The sequence below is a fragment of the Sapajus apella genome, unplaced genomic scaffold, assembly GCF_009761245.1.
Source record: "Sapajus apella isolate SASKATOON/1434 unplaced genomic scaffold, GSC_monkey_1.0 scaffold6, whole genome shotgun sequence".
NCBI lineage: Eukaryota > Metazoa > Chordata > Mammalia > Primates > Cebidae > Sapajus > Sapajus apella.
This window is the reverse complement of record NW_022436946.1, coordinates 22,563,066-22,582,370: the sequence shown is the minus strand read 5'-3', so window position 1 is coordinate 22,582,370 and position 19,305 is coordinate 22,563,066. Positions and strand designations below refer to the sequence as shown.

Genomic DNA, 19,305 nt, shown 5'->3' with positions numbered 1-19,305 from the left:
ATACTCAGAGGCATATTTAAAATAGCTTTAATGTTGTGTAACTGCCAAAGGTTTGATACTTATATCTTTTAGTGGATAAAATCCTGAGAATAATTACATAAATCTTCATTGTTTTTGTGGGTAACATAAAAATGAACTGTTCAAGCAACCGGAAAACATTGTTATCAACAAAAGAAAAAAAATATTCACTAGGAACGAAAACCACAATTGAAAATTCAAAATTACTTGATAATTAACTTAAAGTCTATTTACAGCAACAACAAGCCCCAAACAATCAAACAAAAACTTGGTAAATTCCACACTGTTAAAAAAAAAAAAAAAATTCCACAATGTAGTTAGGGTCAAACTTGTATGGAGCTTGCAAAGAAACTGGTAAGGTGAAAAAGCCATACTTATTAAATGCCCAACCAAACAGTTCTAACATTCAAGAAGGATAGCCTGGAATGATTGGAGGAGAGATGAATCATAACCTTGGTATTTATTTCACGTTGGAAAGCATGGACACTAATAATTTAGGAATGTAATTACTGATCTTTGTTCACTAATTTTATAAGGATAATTTATACTGAAATAACCAGTAAAAATAATTTTTTAAAGATAATGAGATTTTAAAAAATGAATGGAATAACACATATGGATGGGTGAATGCATGGAAACAAATCCATGATGCTGACTTTGGCAGGAAAGGTAGCATTTCTGTATCCTGCAGGAATCAGCAGCCCTGCAGTCACTCACTAATAATACTTCCTCTCAAAGAGTTTGTCTCTTGGTTTTCTGTTTTTATTTTTTTCTTTTTCTTTTTTTTTTTTTTTGAGATGGAGTCTTGCTCTGTTGCCCAGGCTGGAGTGCAATGGCATGATCTCTGCTCACTGCAACCTCTGCCTCCAAGGTTCAAGTGATTCTCCTGCCTCAGCCTCTCGAGTAGCTGGGATTAAAGGAGCCCACCACTGTGCCCAGCTTTTTGTATTTTTAGTAGAGACGGGGTTTCACCATGTTAATCAGGCTGGTCACAAACGGTCTATTTTTTTTTTTTTTTTTTTTTTTTTTGTGCTTTACTGAGCTGGAAAGAAATGCTGGATTTTATATAATATTAGTAGGAAAAAAACATTTAGATGCTTATCTTTTTAGATTAATCTGTAAAGAAATGGGAGATAAGGCCTGGCGCGGTGGCTCAGGTTTATAATCCCAGCACTTTGGGAGGCCGAGGTGGGTGGGTCATTTGAGGCCAGGAGTTCAAGATTAGCCTGGCCAACATGTTGAAACCCTGTCTGTACTGAAAATACAAAAATTAGCCAGCCATGGTGGCAGGCACCTGTAATCCCAGTTGCTTGGGAGGCTGAGGTGGGAGAATCACTTGAACCTGGGAGGTGGAGGTTGCAGTGAACTGAAATTGGGCCACTACACTCCAGCCTGGGTAACAGAGCAAGACTCGGTCTCAAAAAGAAAAAAAAGAAATGGGAGATGAGTTTGAAAACTTGCTCTTTTGACATATATATGTGCTGGTTTAAGCAGAGAAAAAATACTGATCAGATTTTCAATTATTGGAATTACTCTTTTTAAAGTGAAGAACTAAAAACTTTTCATAACAATGGCTAAAACATAGGTTAAAATGACAAATCATTGTTTTGCCTAAGGGTAAACTGGTTCTCAAAGTTGGCTTATTCAAGCCAAGACTTTTTTTTTTTTTTTTTTAAATGGGGTTTCACCATGATGGCCAGGCTGGTCTTGAACTCCTTACCTCAGGTGATCTACCCACCTCGGCCTCCCAAAGTGCTAGGATTACAGGTGTGAGCCACTGTGCCCGGCTCTCAGCTAAGACATTTTAAAGGTAACTTCTCCCTGAAATTGTGAAAGCTTTTATTGGTGAATTATATTTCACCTTTAATTCTGTTGCAATAAGATTGCAACAGAATTAAAGTGTGAGAGCTGTGAAGAGTGTTTATTGACAATAAAATTGTGAACACTAATTCAACTACATAAAATTAAAGTGTAGGTAATTTGTTATTTTTCCTCCTTCAAAAAGTTCCTTGAACTATTGTTGTCCTAAGACAATAGAAGAGACAGCATTATGATACCTCACATGATGCAAGTCCTTTGACCGAATGTTATTGTTTTAAGCCTGTTAAATTTAAGTTTTAAGCCTGTTAATTTTACAAATTAAAATCTTTAATTCTTATTTAATTCTGTTAAATAACAGAATTTCTACAAGCAGTTGTCTGAAACATTAAAGTGTGCTATCTCTTTAGTAGCATTCTGGTCATCTTGTCTTAGTGATTATATTATAAAATTTCCAAAACAGCAAAAAACCAGTGTCAATTTGTATGCACCTTTTTCAGTGGGTTCAGGTTCTCAAAATATGCAGACACAAGAACAGAAATTACTGTACAATATAAATTCAGGTCAGCTTAATTTTTTGAAATAAGCATATTTAGTGCAGCAAAAATTAAGCATGTGTGGCAAAAATCTGCACTCTCAATCCAGCTGTGACTAAACAAAGAGGCAGAGAAGAAAACCTTTTTTTGTTGTTGCTGATAACAAGCAATTGAAACATTTAAAAATTTCATTAATTCACTCTTACCGTAAGTGGCCTGAGATGATCTATGAAAATGGTTTGCTATTCACTTGACCCAGAAAACTCCACAAAATCATGCAAACCAAGAGGTTCAAATCTTTGTGTTCATTTTAAGAACACTCATGAGTCCCCCCAGGCCCTCAAGGGTATGCAGAAACAAAAAGCCACTAAATATGTCACTTTATAGGAACAGTGTTCACTATTCTGATGTCACAAGGGTGGAGTTGATAGGTATGCCCAGGACAAACAGTGGGGCTGGACACAGGGTCAGTGGTCCAGAAAGAGTGCTGAATTTTTGCTGCACGTGTTTAAAAATGCAGAGTTATGCTGAGTGAACTTAAGGATTTGGACAGAGAGTCTCTGGTCATTGAGCATATCCAGGTGAGCAAAGCACTCAAGACACGCATCTAGACTTACAGAGCTGATGATCTGATTAAGTCCGTACATCAGCTCCCCTGCTTCACTGAGAGGATCCTTATGGAAAAGAAACAAATTGTTGCTAAACCAGAAGAGGAGGATCCACTGAAGATAAAGATGTCCCAGAAGAAACCGAAGAAACAAAAACTTATGGTGTGATAATAACAAAACAAAATACATGCAAACAAAAGTTTTTTTAAAAAATAGAAATCTTTATTCTTTTTCTTTCTTCTTTTTTTTTTTTTTTTTTTGAGACGGTTTCACTCTGCCTCTCAGGCTTGAATGCATTGGTACAATCTCGGCTCACTGCAACCTCTGTCTCCTGGGTTCAAGTGGTTCTCATGCCTCAACCTTCCAAGTAGCTGGGATTACAGGAATGCACCACCACACACGGCTAATTTCTGTATTTTTAGTAGAGACAGGGTTTCTCCATGTTGGCCAAGCTGGTCTCTAACTCTCGACCTCAAGTGATCCGCCTGCCTCTGCCTCCCAAAGCGCTGGGATTACAGGCTTGAGCCACCATGGCGTTTGAAATCTTAATTCATTCAACATAATCTCTGCTGGCATTTTTCTTTTCTTTTTTTCTTTTTTTTTGAGATGGAGTTTTGCTCGTTACCCAGGCTGGAGTGCAATGATGTGATCTCAGCTCACCGCAACCTCCTCCTCCTGGGTTCAAGCAATTCTCCTGCCTCAGCCTCCCGGGTAGCTGGGACTACAGACATGCGCCACCATGCCCAGCTAATTTTTGTAATTTTAGTAGAGACAGGGTTTCACCATGTTGACCAGGATGGTCTCTATCTCTTGACCTTGTGATCCACCCGCCTCGGCCTCCCAAAGTGCTGGAATTATAGGCGTGAGCCACCTCTGCTGGCATTTTTCTAAGTGCTTGGCATAATTAGTGAATGATGCAGACAGAATCCTAGTTTGTTTATAGACTACACATTTTCATGTTAAAACCCTTCAAAGTTAAAGAATTTTCTCTTAACGATGGGCTGCTTTAGACACTATTAGAGACCTTGCGAGGACTGTTTCTTTTTTCTCCTATTAGAGAAGACTTTCTGGAAACAGTCAAGAAACACTGATTTAGATGTTCTGTAATTATGTACTCTAAGAACCTAGGTAGCTAATCCAGAATCAGAAGGCTCTTAGGATGAGTGTGAAAGAAGTCAGTTGATAGAACTGGGTGACCTCCAGGGATATCTGTGTGGGACAGATCCATCTGGGGGCACTTCCTGTTCCCACAACAGAAGGAAGTAGTCCTGTGGCAGAAAGTTTCTGTTCTCAGAGCCTGGCCTTTCTCACTGGACAGTAGTGGATCAACAAGGAATATTCTTGCTCTTGAGGTCCCTGTTCCTGTGCTCCATGCAGCCCATCACCCTACCATGTAGAAGAGCTCAGAACAGGTTGATTCAGTTTCACTCCCTTTACTTATACTCATTGCATTTCTTTCTCCATGAGACTGTATCTGTTCTTACCAATGCAGTACAGGTGTTCCCTATGCTCATCAACGTCATATTTATATAGACAATTTTGAGTAATTTTATAAGTTCTAAAAATGCTCCTACTCTTTGTGTGCCTATTTTTGATTTCAATTGGAGAAAAATATATCTTTTTAAATTTTTGTTCTTATTGTCAATTATATGAAAGTATAAATGGTTTGTTTTATTTATTATGTTTTCAGGTAAAGTTTTAGGTCCTGGGGATAAAGTTACAAAAAATGACAATAAATGGAAAGTGGAGAGAAAAGACAGGATTCGTCCCCACCGCATCAATTTTGTTTCTTTTTCAGTCTCTCACAGAAAAACGCCACCTGGTGGTTTCCTGTGAATTTTTTTCTGAAAATATCCCGGATGAGGTCTCAAGCTGCCTAGAGCCTCCATTTATTTCAGCTTAGTGGTGGTTACTCTCCTAATTGCCTACAAATGGGTCCTCAGTTGCCACTGTAGTCTTTTTAGGTCCCAACTTTAGTAAAGACGTGACGTGCTGATAAAGACCTCTCAATTCCTCTTTCCAATGGAGCTGCATCCTACTTCAGGCTGTATCTCTTAACTTTCCTACATGCTGGTCCCCAGGACCAGGATCTTGATTGCATTTGCCAGTTTTTTGTTTTTTTTTCCCCCCGCCGCGGATACTTTATTTCTACCCCGGCCCAAGGTCAGGTCTCTGCTGTTTTAGGAAGAGATCTTCTTGAGGATGGGCTGCCTGTCTGACCTCTAGCACTGTCCACCCTGGAGTCCTTGATGTAGTGCTTTTGCTAGCCCCCGGATCTGTCTGGGAAATCTAGTGCTTGCTTTTGTTAAGTAGGATACCTCATAAATTCATTTAGCTCTGGCTTTGTGGGCTACATGGCTGCCATCATTAACTAGGTGGCATGGCAGGTCTCAATTTCTCTCTCCTTACCTCAGCTTTCCTAGGAAGAATCTTTATTCCCAATCATTTACCTCCTGATTTTTCATAAATGGGGACTTTGGCCCCCTATTACTCCTATATGTAACTCCCTCTAAAGAATATTGTGGGTGCTTCTCTGGCTTTCATTGCAAATGAGATATTTTACTACAGATATCATTAACTCAAAAAACCCTTTACTGGGTTAAACAGAAACTTTTAAGAAAATTGAAATAAACAAACATATAATTCAGGTTAGACAATTTGGTTTTGAGACTAATCAGCATTATGTAAGAAAAAATCTGCGGATCCCAAATAGCTGGATTAAATTTGTTTAATGATTCTTATAAAATTGCCATGAGTAAGTAATTGAAAAATAAAGCTTCAAAAAGAAACTGGCAGCAGAGCACAATTACAGTCACATTGCTTAACAACAGGGACATGGTCTGAGGAACGTGCCCTCAGGCGATTTCATTATTGAGCAAACATCACAGAGTGTACTTACATAAACCTAGATGGTATAGCCCATTACACACCTAGGGTTCATGGTATAGTCTGTTGCTCCTAGGCTACAAACCTGTACAGCATGTTACTGTACTGAATACTGAAGGCAATTGTAACACAATGGTAAGTATCTATATATGTAAACATAGAAAAGGCATAGCAAAAATATTGTATTATAATCTTATCACATATGTGCATTGAACTGGTTTTGTGCAGCATGTGACTGTAATTTCGAGTGAGATTTATATTGGAAATTTCTGTATGTTTGCTGTGGTTTGAATATGTCCCTCCAAAATTCATGCTGAAAGTTAATCTCCAATATTAAGAGGTAGGGCCTTTAGGAGGTGATTAGATTATAAAAGCTCCTCCCTCATGAATGGGATTTAAGGCCCTTATAAAAGAAGCTTCACACAGCACAGCATTCAGCTGCTTCTTGCTATTCTGCTGTTTCTCTATGTGAGAATAGTGTTGGCCCCTTCTGCCATGTGAAGACACAGCAATGAGGCACCACCTTGAAACCACACAGCAGCCCTCACCAGACACTGAATCTGCTTGCAGATATATCTTGGACTTCCCAGCCTTCAGAACTGTAGAGAAATAAATTTCTCTTCTTTATAAATCACCCAGTCTTGGTGTTTAGTTACAGCAGCACAAATGAACCAATATTTCAAGCAGACTGCTCTTATTTATTCTGGAGTATATATAACTTACAAAGTGTGAAACTATTCTCCCATTTTTTGAAGACTGAGGTCAAGATTCAGTTGATGCCATAGATGAAGACTGCTTGGCTATTTGTTGGGTTTACTTCAACCTCATGTCCTACATAAAAAACTTATATAAAATCAGGGTAAAGGCATTAAAAGTGGAAATATTTTGTTAAAGTCTTGTTCACAACTTCTTGAATTTGATAACACCATTTAAGTCAGGGTGGTGACTTTTCATGATCACTGAAAGAATGAACAGAAACTCTCAATAAGAGCAAGATAAATAATTTCAGTGTCTTGTACAAAATGCAACAAGACAAAAATGAAAAAGGACTGTTCAGTCTTTTTCTTTCTCTTCTCTTCCTTGGGAAAAGGAGGCTGGGAAAAGAACCTGAGCTAGGAGTCTGAAGAGCCATCTATTTAACTCTCATCTTGGAAACTATTTTATTCAAATTATCATCTTAACTACTTAACTTTTCCTTCCAACTTAGAAATCACTATGCTTGCCTTGAAATTTATTGTAAGAAGCAGACAAGTCAGGAATATGAATGTGCTTTGCAAACAATAAAGTCACAGATGCACACAGGACATTTATACAGAGGAGCAGAACATGAGTGAGTCCAGGCTTAGATTTTGTCTCTGTAACCTTGGCAGCCATGCAGACCTCTTTGAATCTCTGGTTTCCCACCTCTAAATGAACTTGTTCTGAGTTGTTAGGTCTTCCAAAATCTAGACACTTCCCTAATTTCTAGATTTCTCCATAGCTTCATATAAACAGAATTTTTCCTAGGAATTTTTAATTTAATCTATTGGATTAATAAGATCATTGAAATGTGTACAGATTTAAAGTATCATGATTTTATTCCCACTAAAACAAAAAATTATTTTCTATGATGAATATGCATACAGTAAACATGATGAGAAATCATCTTTGGTACTTGTCTGTGGAACCCCTCATCCCCAGTTTTTGTTTTTGATTTGCAAAGCACATTTTTTTATTGTAGGAACATATTTTCAGGGTAAGAAGAACAAGTCATAGTTGTAAGTTCTGATAATATGTACTTGCTACTTAAGAAAAACATGCAGAATTTAAAGCAAATAGTACTATAATAAAAAATCTGAATTTCCTGAAAATGATTTAATTGTATGATGTAAATGCAAATCTTAAAAGTGAAAACTTTTTTCAAAGAAGACTTTTATCAGGCTCAATTAGCAGTTAAATGGGTACAAAGAAGATGTCAGTGTATGAGAAGCCATATAGAGTTTAGTGTGGCCAGGAGCAGGAAGTCAGGAAGGTTTGGCTTCAATTCTACTATCTAGAGATATTTTGGAAGAGGCCAGAGTGAACTGTGTACATATTTGAATTTAGATTTCATAAGATACTCAGCTTTACTGGAGTTCACTGAAGAAAAGGAGGGAAAGAAAAATGTTCTCAATGTATACAAATGGCACAAACAGTTGTTTTTATGCCTACTTTATATGATAGCTGCTAACAGCTGAAGGAGATTTCAATATCAAGTAGTTGTTTATCACAAATGTGCCTAAAAATAATTATAAAGATCTTTGTAGGGAAGCAGAAACTCTTTGAAGTCCAGATGTTTTCTCAGGATAACTAAACCTGGTAAAATCACCTATGTAGTAGTAAATAATATTTTATGGCCACATCTGCAAAATGAAATATGATCATCTTCATTGTCTATATAAAAACAAATGAAAGTTATGGGTAATTTTTGATAAAATGAATTATATAAAGCATCATTTATATTTTTATATTTGGCTTTGGGACATAAGGCAATGTGGAGAACTTATGTGACACACACACACACACACACACACACACACACACACACACACACACAGAAACTCAAGTACTCTTGTCTGCCTCATTCTTATTCCTTTTTGAGATCAGCCCATTATATCAGTAATCCTCTGCTGAACTAAAATATTTTTGCTCCAAAAGTCTGCTAGGGAAAACATCTATTAATATATGTTTTTAAATCAAATATTTCCAGAAATGCTTACAAGTCCCTTTAAATCTAGCAATGATAGAATAAAGAGTATATTGTTGGGAAGAAAATGCCCACCTAAAGTAGAAATTTACCAGTAAAAAATCACGAAACATCAAAAAATATTTTCAAGGATTATTTCCATTTACCTAATAGGCTTTTCCATTTAAGAATTATAAAATGTTTAAAAAGAGAAAACAGAACATTCAAATAATCTTAGATTTTCAATTTTACAATTAAGGGTTTGGACTAGATGCTAATTTATTTTTCTCAACTCTAATTTGTCAACAAAAAAAGGTGTTAAAATGTGTCACATTGGTTCATTCAACTGTTAATAGAAAAAAGTGGCTTAAAATTGTGAAGCCTGAAAGTATAGCCGTTCTAATTTACAGATAACAAAGGCAAGTCCTAGGAAGAAAAAAGTGACCACCCAAGGGTATCCATCCATTCAGAGATCAATCAGTGTCACTCTTTTCAAATCTACCTGATCATCAATATTTTGCTTTTTTGTTTTATTAAAGGCTCCAGAGTCCCAGTCCCTATCCCTGGAAATTTTGCGTTAGTAATTACAGGGTGAGATCAGAAATTTCATTTTTTTAAGGAGATCCTCAATATTTGAAGGAAGCACAGATCATACCAGCCTACTTGAGGTACCGTGATGGAGAAACAGATCGGTTGCACAGTCCTTGGGCAGGCTCTTCATTGTCACACAACAGCATTTTCCTAACAGGTCCATCATTTTATGACCCAGGGTTCCACTTTTCTGGTGTTTTCTCCCCTCTAGCTGGAAAGCATATTATGAGAGTGATATTACTTGGTGACTAGTTTACTTTTCTTTGATAGCTTCCTATGGAAAAGGATCTTCCTGAAGGAAATAAGAATTGAAAAAGTAGATTTATAGACCTTAGTTACCATCTGATCCAAATCATTCTATAAATTTAATTCCACATAACTCCTGAAACTGTAAAGTATGAATCTAAACATCACCATGCTACCATCTTAAGCCTTTCAAGGAAGTCTACAATTTGAAAATTATTTTCTTTACCTCAGGTCATGGTGAACAATGAAGTAAATTTCTCTAAATGGTTCCAATACATCATAAGGAGATGGCTCTTGGCATACGTTTGGCATAAGAATTTTCTTAGTAAAAGAAAAGCTTAGGTAGAATTAATAGCTAATAGTTAATAGATAATAACATAACAGTTATTAATAGTTAATAGCTAATAACATAACATAATTGGTTTTATATAGACATAGTAGAGAGCAAATTTCTTTCTAAAATCTTCCATTTAGAATTCCAAGCCCCTTAACATTCGTATTTCTGTCAGTTTTCAATATAGATTTTATGTGTTCATTGTATGCAAACTATAGCCAAAATATGCATTTCTATTCCTGATGCTACTGTGGGTGTCAAGGTTTAGTTTAAACCTTTTGTTTTTGTAACACACTATAAGAAGTATAATTCAGCTCTCAATGAAATATTATTCCTGATCTTCCTTGTTAGTAAAATAGTAAATTAGTTTGTTATCTATTAATTTTAAGAAAATGGTTAGAAAAAGAAAAAAATAATAAATGACTTACCTCTAAGTATGTATAACTCCATGTAAAGCAGCTAAACTAAAAGCTTACCACAATTTTAAGAAAAACTAAAATTCGACATCATTTAATTTCTTTTTGCATTCCATTTAGGAAATGTTTGTTACTGAGGCTGATAAAATAAATTCATTATTTAGTCATGTCATTTATAATGCGGTCTCATGATACTGGCTCTGAGGATTAAATATGCACTTAAAGACAGACTAGACTACCAAATAATATATAAAACATTTATGAACATTTTATGCTTGCTTAGACAGCTGATCTATTAAACTTGTGACATTTTTATTTAAAAAGAATAAACAAGGAAATCAATGGTATTATTTTATCCTTAAATGGGTTAAGAAATTATGAGTTATCTTTAGAAATCTACCAATGTTAGATGTGTGCATAATTCTTTTTCAATGTAGCTGGGGGCCAAGGAAGTGGTTAATTAATATCTGTACTGCAAATGCCTTAAGTGGATACCTATTAAAAGGTATACAAAATATAAACAGTATTGTATATTTTCAAAACTTTTAAATAAACACAAAGAATATATAGGTATACATGTTATAATTTCAAAGTCAACAGTAGCACATAAGTTATTCATATCTAAATACATACTAGGATACTTCCTATTTCAACACATGCACCTACAAACACAGGGCCATGCACATAACCTTGCTTTCTGCCACTTGCAAGAAAGAATATACAATATTATACATTGTTTCAACTTATATCATATTGGAAAATTAATGAGAATGGTGTAAAAAAATTCTGATCTAAGAAACCAAAATACAGGAAGATAATTATTCCTTAGATTAAAAACACTGAAGACTGATGGAAAGTTAGGATTTAAATTGCTTGTCGGAAGAGAACAGGACTGCCTATAAACACTCAGAATGCTGTTTGACAAGTGGGACTAGAACCTCTGTAACATAGCAATCCAGGCCAAAGACTTAAACCATTGATGCTTCGGATCGCAGAGAAATGGTATAGTTGTGGGTAGTTCTCCGCAAGGCAGGGGGTGCAGATGGAGATCTGGATGCCCATCTGGAGGGGAGACGGCGATTTGCTGGTCTAGCAGGTCGGGAAAATCCTTTTCCATGTGAGGCGTTCACTGACATGGATTCCTAGGACACAAGTAAAGACATTCCTCTCACTCTCTAGGCACCAACAATGGGCTTAATATATGATGGGTCTCAACTATAAGATGAATCTGTTAGTAAATTTAGAAGAAAGAAAAAGCATTAAAAACTAAATAAGATACTTGCCTCATATTTGTGGTTTTGAGTGTTTTCAGGCAATTCAGTATGGAATATGGCACTTGACAGTCTTGTACCTTTCCTCACACTGACAGATTTTGATACGGTTGATCTCTTTGTAGAACTAATGATAAGCTCAGAATTTAAAAGTTCAAGTTAAATAAATTGAATATCATGGAAATACAGATGTTTCTTAGTGGCCTATTAGGATGTTATAGTGTTATTTAAAAATAAAAAGATAAATTATAGAAGAAACTGTTCATTTATGTCAAGTTATTGACACTTTTATAGGTAATAAGCTAAAGGCACACAAACCAAATGATCAGTGCTTTTTTTTTTCACTATCACTGGCACTATCTATCAAAACCTTAAAATTATCATGAAAATACTTTTAAATACATCTTCATTCTAATACTAATACAGAGTTGCTGTATCTTGGATATGTTCTGATGACAGAAAACCGTTTACTTCACTTTTTTTCTCTTTTTAAAATTTCCTTTCTTCTTTCCTTTTATTTTAATGGAAGAAAGGCATTCCTTGGTTCTTAAAAGAAGTACAAAGCTTCCATAACACACTTTACACACTGTGTTCTTACTGACGCTTCTTAGACCTGAAGAAGCCTGTGCTCTTTCATCTGAGCTAGGCAGTGAGGATGGCCTCCATTTCTATTTTAACCATGGCCTGACAGTAACCTACAGTTTCTTTTTCTTTTTGGAGACCTATTTTTTAGATTTGTTCACAAGGGGAAAAAACAAAAAACAGAAACTACTCCTAAAGAGCTATAGTAGAGGACCTCCTCACCAAACTCCCAATGAATGCAAAAAGGGAAATCACTTAGTATTATTTCTTGCTAGTTAATGATAATTTTGGTAGGTTATTGCACAGATATTTCTGTTTCCTATCTTTAGCTACAGGATGTTGCAGACATTGACGGGCTCAACTAAAAAGCAGAGAAATACAAAAGCAGGATACTTTTTGCACCTTATGGAAACAGGCAAGATTCCTCCTAAGATGGATGAAAGCTGATATATTTGCAGACTTTCAAATCCACATAATAACTGTTTACACCAGAAGGAAGCAGCTTCCATAACAGTTTAAAATCATGCTGCATACCCACTGCATTCTATGAAACTAGGAGTTTTGAAGCATTGATTAATAATAACAATATGTCGCCTTGTAACTTTTTGTTATGTTCCTAAAAATTATATGAATAAAAGAGAACTGTTGTATAACTCTTCTTTGTAAATACCAATTTCTTTGACCTCTTTTTCTCCTATAATAGTTAAGGAAGATTATATTCTTTCATAAATCGACAGGAACAAAAAAGATAACAGTTTACTTAAATGCCCATTTGAGTGGGTTTTTTTTTTTTTTTTGGTCCATTTCTATGCTAAGAATACATACAAATAAAAATAACCTTATTTGTATATACTATCTTTTAGTTCCACAGATAAGAGGACTCTGTTAGGCACTGTTTTAAATGATGTGTATTTCCCATATTCATATTAATGTGACTAATCCTATGAGAAAGAACATAAGTCAAACGCTGAGAATGACTGAACTAATCATAGTTAACTGAAAAGTGAAAATGATTTTTAAAATATTTTCCATACATTTATAAGAACCTTTAAAAGAATGAAATTCTATATATCAAGAAACATCCATTCTGAATATTTTTTCAAGAAGGAAAAACATTTGATCTTCTTGAGCTTCCTAAATCCACTTATTGTATTTATGGTTTCCCATTTCAGAATTTTTATTTTATTTTATTTTATTTATTTTTTTGAGGCTCTGTCGCCAGGCTGGAGTGCAGTGGCGTGATCTCGGCTCACTGCAACCTCTGACTCCCTGGGATTCGAGTGATTCTCCTGCCTCAGCCTCCTGAGTAGCTGGGATTACAGGCATGAGCCACCATGCCCAGATAATTTTTGTATTTTTAGTAGAGACGGGATTTCAACATGTTGGCCAGGATGGTCTCCATTTCCAGACCTTGTGATCTGCCCGCCTTGGCCTCCCAAAGTGCTGGGATTCCAGGAGTGAACCACTGTGCCCGTCCCAGAATCTTTAAAAAGTTATAATGTACTATTCTCAGTCTTGAAAACACCTTCAAGGTTCATGTTGAGTTATATTTATTTACAAACAGGGTCAAGAGACTAAGAAATGTCCAAAACTTGTGCCCTCATTCTGTTTATATGAATGGGACATATAAACTGAATTCAGAGCCATTTCTAATATGGATGCTACCAAAATGCGTTATTTGCTTTCTCACCTCTGTTATCTTTTTCCGATCTATTCCTTGCTTCACTTCCTGTCCCCCCCACACAGCTGTCTTTTGCTGAAACTCGTGTTCCATTTGGAGCATTTCTAAATGCTGACTTAATGTGGCACCACCACTGACATCAGAATTACATTTGGTCCCATGATCCCGGAAGCACTTAGAATTTTCCAATGTAGACTCTGTTGCTGTTTCATAAGTTTTCAGCAGCTTTTCCACAACACCATAATTTGACCTGGGATCAGCTGACCTCGGTCGGCCAGACAAATTACTTGGTCTCCAGTCATGCTCGTGGAGCATATTCCGATAACTGCGAGGACTTACGTGTCCCTGCATTTGTCTGACTAGGTCTGTTGTGTATTTCTTGGTGGGATTATCAGGCACATTTTCCATGGGCACAGGCATGTGGGCACTGGTTTTCCAAATACCAGACACCTTGTTACTTTCTGATATGCTACCTGTGTGAGTAGATGAGGTATCACAGGGCTTGGGATCTTCCGATGATTTGGAGCAGCTTTGATTTTGCTGTATTGCCTGACAAATTCTATCCGTTCTAAATACAGTCCTGTTAAATTCATCAGTCTTTGCTGCCAGCTTTTCATTCCTTATAGTCCTTTTAAAGCCACAACTGAGATTTCTAAGTGGGTTACTGCTGTCTGTCACTGAAGAGCTACAGTCATTACTTACATGAAGATTGGGATGAGATTTAGCAGGGTGATCTGGGATCACCATTTCATATTTTGGATTATTGGGGGTAGAGCAGGTTTTCTGAAACCACAAAGTGGAGGGGCTCCTTTTTGCACCTATCCCAACGTCACATGACCACATGCTAAGCCCAACATCTTCATTACTTGGAGGCTTGCTATCTATTTTGACTTCTGGTACCAAAGAGGAAAAGATTATACCATCTTTCAAAGTTTTCCCTTCATTTGGATACAACATAGACATCTCATGCTGTCTCAAAGGGAAGTGAGGGTTGTAATTCCTTTCACTTTGACCCTCATGGGGCACCCAGCTGTTGTGGTCTAACCTTTCCTTCCATCTTTCATAGGCTTGTTGAGAATCCGAGCTGGGAAAATTTCGAGAGGTACTTCTTGGAGGAGGAACTGGTGGAGTTTCATTTCTTTTCAAATCGATTGTATCAGTTTCACATTTTTTCATAGAATTGCTCTGGAACACATTGGTACCGCTCAGATTCTTTCTATTTTTCTGTTTTTCTTTCTCTAAACTGATTGGAAGAATGCACTGGTCATTGTTGATCATGGGGTTCCCATGAGGTATATTAGTTACATTTGGCATTTCCTGGAGAAAAGAATCTGACTTCATCCTAAACAATGATAAAACATGGTGTATTAGTTATAACTTTATTTTGAATAAGCTCTCAAAAGAAACCATGGCTCAAGCAATGAGTTTCTGCTATAGGAAAAGGAGTCATAACTCCCTCATGCATCATTTTTATATAAACCTCGCAGTCAAAAACTTCAAGTCCTTTTATGGTAGAATGAAGTCAACCTCTCAGTGTTATATTCAATGTTCTACATACTCTGACTCAAATTCTTTCCAAACTCATCTCTCATTTTCACTATTAGCTGAGACTTCACCTACCCTCAGATTAAACTATGGAGTCTCCTGTGTTTCTGCTACTGGCATTTCCCTTTTTGTAGCTTTTATCTGACCATTCCCTTACTTCCTCTCTGCTGCTGAATTCTTATTCATTATGTAATGTGAGCTCAAGTTCTTCTCCTTGAATTTGAAATAACATTTTAAATAGTAAGATAGAAATCTAAATAAAAGTGCAATGAGGCATGAGTAATTCCCAATGGAAGGTGTTATTTGGCCTTGAAAAAAAAAGGAAAAATTTTTTGGATGATTTGAGTAAAAGGTATACAGGCAAAGTGAGCTGTGGTTAAAAACTATGGCTATTCAAAGGAAAATGAGTACTTTGATATGGATGAATTATAAAGCAGAGTGGGGAGGATAATGAAAAATAAGAGAGAAACATTAGGTCATGTCAAATTGTAATGTCTGAATTACAAATTAAATATCTTAAACCTTGTTCTAAAGATCATGCAGTGACAATAAGAACTTTTTATTATGTGTGATTTGTAGAAGAAAACTGGCAAGTAAATTTTCTGAGTTACAGTAAATAAAAATCTAAATATCACAATTCAATCTTAATCACACAGATACAGGTATATCATATTTATACCTCTTCAAATTATAAAAAAAAATGAGATAATTTACAAGAAAATGTGGGTAAATACCTATGAACAGAGAACAGAAGCAAAACTAAATGGGCAAATAGAGGACAAAGTTATGTTTAAAACATGTTTGGCTAAGAAAATGTATTGCAAGTCAGCACAAACATTCTGAGCTTCCTAACAACTAATGAAAAGGGAGTACATTTGTGTAGCTTTCTAACTGAAGCATACTGCCCCATGAGGAGAGACAAATGTTGATCCTAGAATAATCTATCTTTACTTAACTTGCAGAGAATTCAAATGTATCTGTTAATTTGGTTAAAACTTACTGTTATAAGTATATACCATATCCAAATGGAAACAGCATTTTTTTGGTGTGGCACATGTACATATTTACAATATGTTGTTCTGAAAATTATGTAGGCCTCCAATATAGAAATACTAATTGAAGTGAAATAAAGTAATCTTAAGCATTAAACATTTCAGAACATGATTATATAATCAAAATGCCACACTGTTAAATCTGACATCATTTAATGATACATTTAACTGAATTAGCTCAGTTGCACACTCTCATTGCTCAAATGCTCAGAATGCGAAAGAACTACCTTAGAGGTTACTAATTTTTTTTTTTTTTTGAGACCGAGTTTTGCTCGTATTGCCTAAGCTGGAGTGCAATGGTGCGATCTTGGCTCACTGCAACCTCTGCCTCTCGGGTTCAAGTGATTCTTCTGCTCAGCCTCCTGAGTAGCTGGGATTACAAGCACGTGCCATCACACCAGGCTAATTTTTTGTATTTTTAGTAGAGATGATGTTTCTCCATGTTGGTTAGGCTGATCGCGAACTCCTGACCTCAGGTGATCTGTCCGCCTCGGCCTCCCAAAATGCTGGGATTACAGGCGTGGGCCACTGTGCCTGGCCCACTTACTAATTTTTTATGGAAGGGCTACCTTAAACACCAAAAAGAGTAAAGAGTTACTAACAGTCAGATTACAAAGAGAATTGGAAGATTTGCTTTAAGAATTAGTGCATAGAGAAATATACAATGATAGTTTCTGGCCTTGTGCGGTAGCTCACACCTGTAATCCCAGCGCTTTGGGAGGCTGAGGCAGGGAGATTATTTGAGGTCAGGAGTTCGAGGCCAGGCTGGCCAACATCGTGAAATCCTGTCTCTCTTAAAAATACAAAAAAAAAAAAAAATTGCTGAGCATAGTGGCTTGTGCCTGTAGTCCCAGCTACTTGGGAGGCTAAGGCAGAAGAATTGCTTGAACTTGGGAGGCAGTGGGTTCAGCGAGCTTTCACCCCACTGTACTCCAGCCTGGGAAACAGAGCGAGATTCTATTTCAAAAACAAACAAACAAAAAATTAAAGTTTCTATCTCCCACCCTAGATAATGCATTTTAATAACTCACTAGTTCTTACATGTATGGAGGAGGAAGCAGTTTGGATTCATTAAAAATAATATTCTTTTTGATTTACCAATCTAAAATAATCAGATGTATCTGCCTACCTTCTATGGTTAGACCGCTTTTGAATTTCCTCTTGAAAGCTGCACAGTTCTTCACTAACCTTCACAAGTTCTTCAAGAGCCTTTACACATATAAGCAACATCACGTTAGCACTTTGAAATGTAAATATTTCTTTAGAAACAGTGCCAGGCCACTCACGTCTTACTTACTGTATTGAGGGCGCCAGAGCAGCTCTTGTTCTCTTCCTCAGAAGTACTCAGGTCAGGCCAGGCCTCACATTCTTTTTGGGTGTCTGTAGCCAGAGGATCCAAAAACCCTACTTTTGATTTTTTTGTTGCTTTTTGTTCCTTACACATTTGATTTCCTCCACTGACTAAGCTCTGCTCTGTTTTATTTTCATTTCTCAGACCATCTTTGAGATTCATCCTTGTAAATTCACATTGTCCTACATCAGGGTAATTTGGGGAAGATTCTACTATTTTGTCTGGAATGGTCTTCTCATGGTAAAGATCAATGATCTTAGCACGTTCATTCGTATTGATTTTCCTCCGAAGCTTTACTTCCTGGCAAAGCTGTAAGAAAACAAAATTAAAATCTCTTTTCCCCTAATTCACTTTGTTAATATTCTTGATACTAAGCAAACTGCTTTGAGTTCTCTTTGCCTTATTCAAATATACTACCTGGGTATTAATGCTTTTGCCTCTAAATAGTGCCTCTCAAATATGGATTAGCTGGAACAAGTTTGATGAAACATGAAGGCTACTTTTAGCAGGGCAACACATGGATGCTAAGTCTTTCTGACTAGCCATCAACTCATTCAAAAATAAAATAAATCTGTATCTGTATATAAATACAGAAACACTGTCACAAAATTAGAATGACCTGAATCAATTACTGGCCATACTACCTAATTGCTTTTAGGGTGTAGTGAGAATTTAACAGTAAAGTCATAGTTTTAAAATGTCTGGTCCTACTTGTACACTAACATTTAACTGTCTAAATAAATGCTTGACAATCTCATATAGTAAGTCAACTTATTCTGGTCCCTAAATAGTCACATGTCCGTCAAAGGATGTTTCCTTTGATTGGTCAATTACATTGATGAGGGCTAAATATTACTGAGATCTTAAAAAATTGTCAAGGTGATACACATTTCTAAAAAGTTTCTCATCTAGATTAAAAGAAATATGACAATACCCTACATGATACAATATAACTGCAAGGCTTTGATCACCTATTAGTCTGTATTAAAGTAGACCCCAAATAACTTCTTTATGAGATCTTAGTTAAACCTGCACACACTCATTCGGTTCACTTCTGAATAGAGGAAAGAAGTGGCTTTCTCTTTAGTCTTGAGTCATGTAAAAGCTTGTCAAACTTCAAGAGACTGTCAAATGACTCTATATTTAACAGCCACATCAACATCTACACCACATGTATTATTCAAGTAATATAATAGATTTATTGCTGCTTAATACATACCAATAACTCAGTTGAGAGAAGCACTAGAAATTGATGCCTGAAAAATACATGTGCATTTATTTTTCTAATGCTTATAAATTTATTAGTATTTATTGTATGAAGTCAGGATAGCATCACACTGAAGCCATGCCTTGATTGTTTCGTCCCTGCCAAATTATTTGTACTGAACTTCTGTGGGCATTATGATTTGGGCTGACCTTGAGGGATCTTATAAGAAGCAACCCTAAAAAGTGACATGTTAAATTTAAGGATGGCGTTGGTGACATTGTCCTGTTTTTGAGACGTCATGGGTGAAAACAAAATTGCTGCCCGGCGCGGTGGCTCAAGCCTGTAATCCCAGCACTTTGGGAGGCCGAGGCGGGTGGATCACGAGATCAAGAGATCGAGACCATCCTGGTCAACATGGTGAAACTCTGTCTCTACTAAAAATACAAAAAATAAGCTGGG

The 19,305-nt window shown here is 36.3% G+C and overlaps 1 protein-coding gene and 1 long non-coding RNA gene across 2 annotated transcripts in view; one reads left to right on the top strand and one right to left on the bottom strand.

The window, feature by feature from the left end:
* Positions 1–9,654: 9,654 nt before the first annotated feature.
* On the top strand, positions 9,655–10,661 carry LOC116549325. The gene is made up of 2 exons (XR_004267808.1): positions 9,655–9,768; positions 9,809–10,661. It is a non-coding gene; the product is annotated as an uncharacterized LOC116549325 (long non-coding RNA).
* Positions 10,662–10,722: 61 nt separating this feature from the next.
* Positions 10,723–19,305, bottom strand: part of KIAA0408 (KIAA0408 ortholog) — a 30,247-nt gene continuing 21,664 nt past the window's right edge. Inside the window, exons 3-6 of the mRNA XM_032274836.1 lie at positions 17,586–17,948; positions 17,418–17,497; positions 13,701–15,033; positions 10,723–11,299 (exon numbers count right to left, since the gene is read on the bottom strand). Coding sequence (XP_032130727.1) covers positions 11,126–11,299; positions 13,701–15,033; positions 17,418–17,497; positions 17,586–17,948 — 1,950 coding nt within the window. The 3' untranslated portion in view covers positions 10,723–11,125. The remainder of the gene's footprint in view (positions 11,300–13,700; positions 15,034–17,417; positions 17,498–17,585; positions 17,949–19,305) is intronic.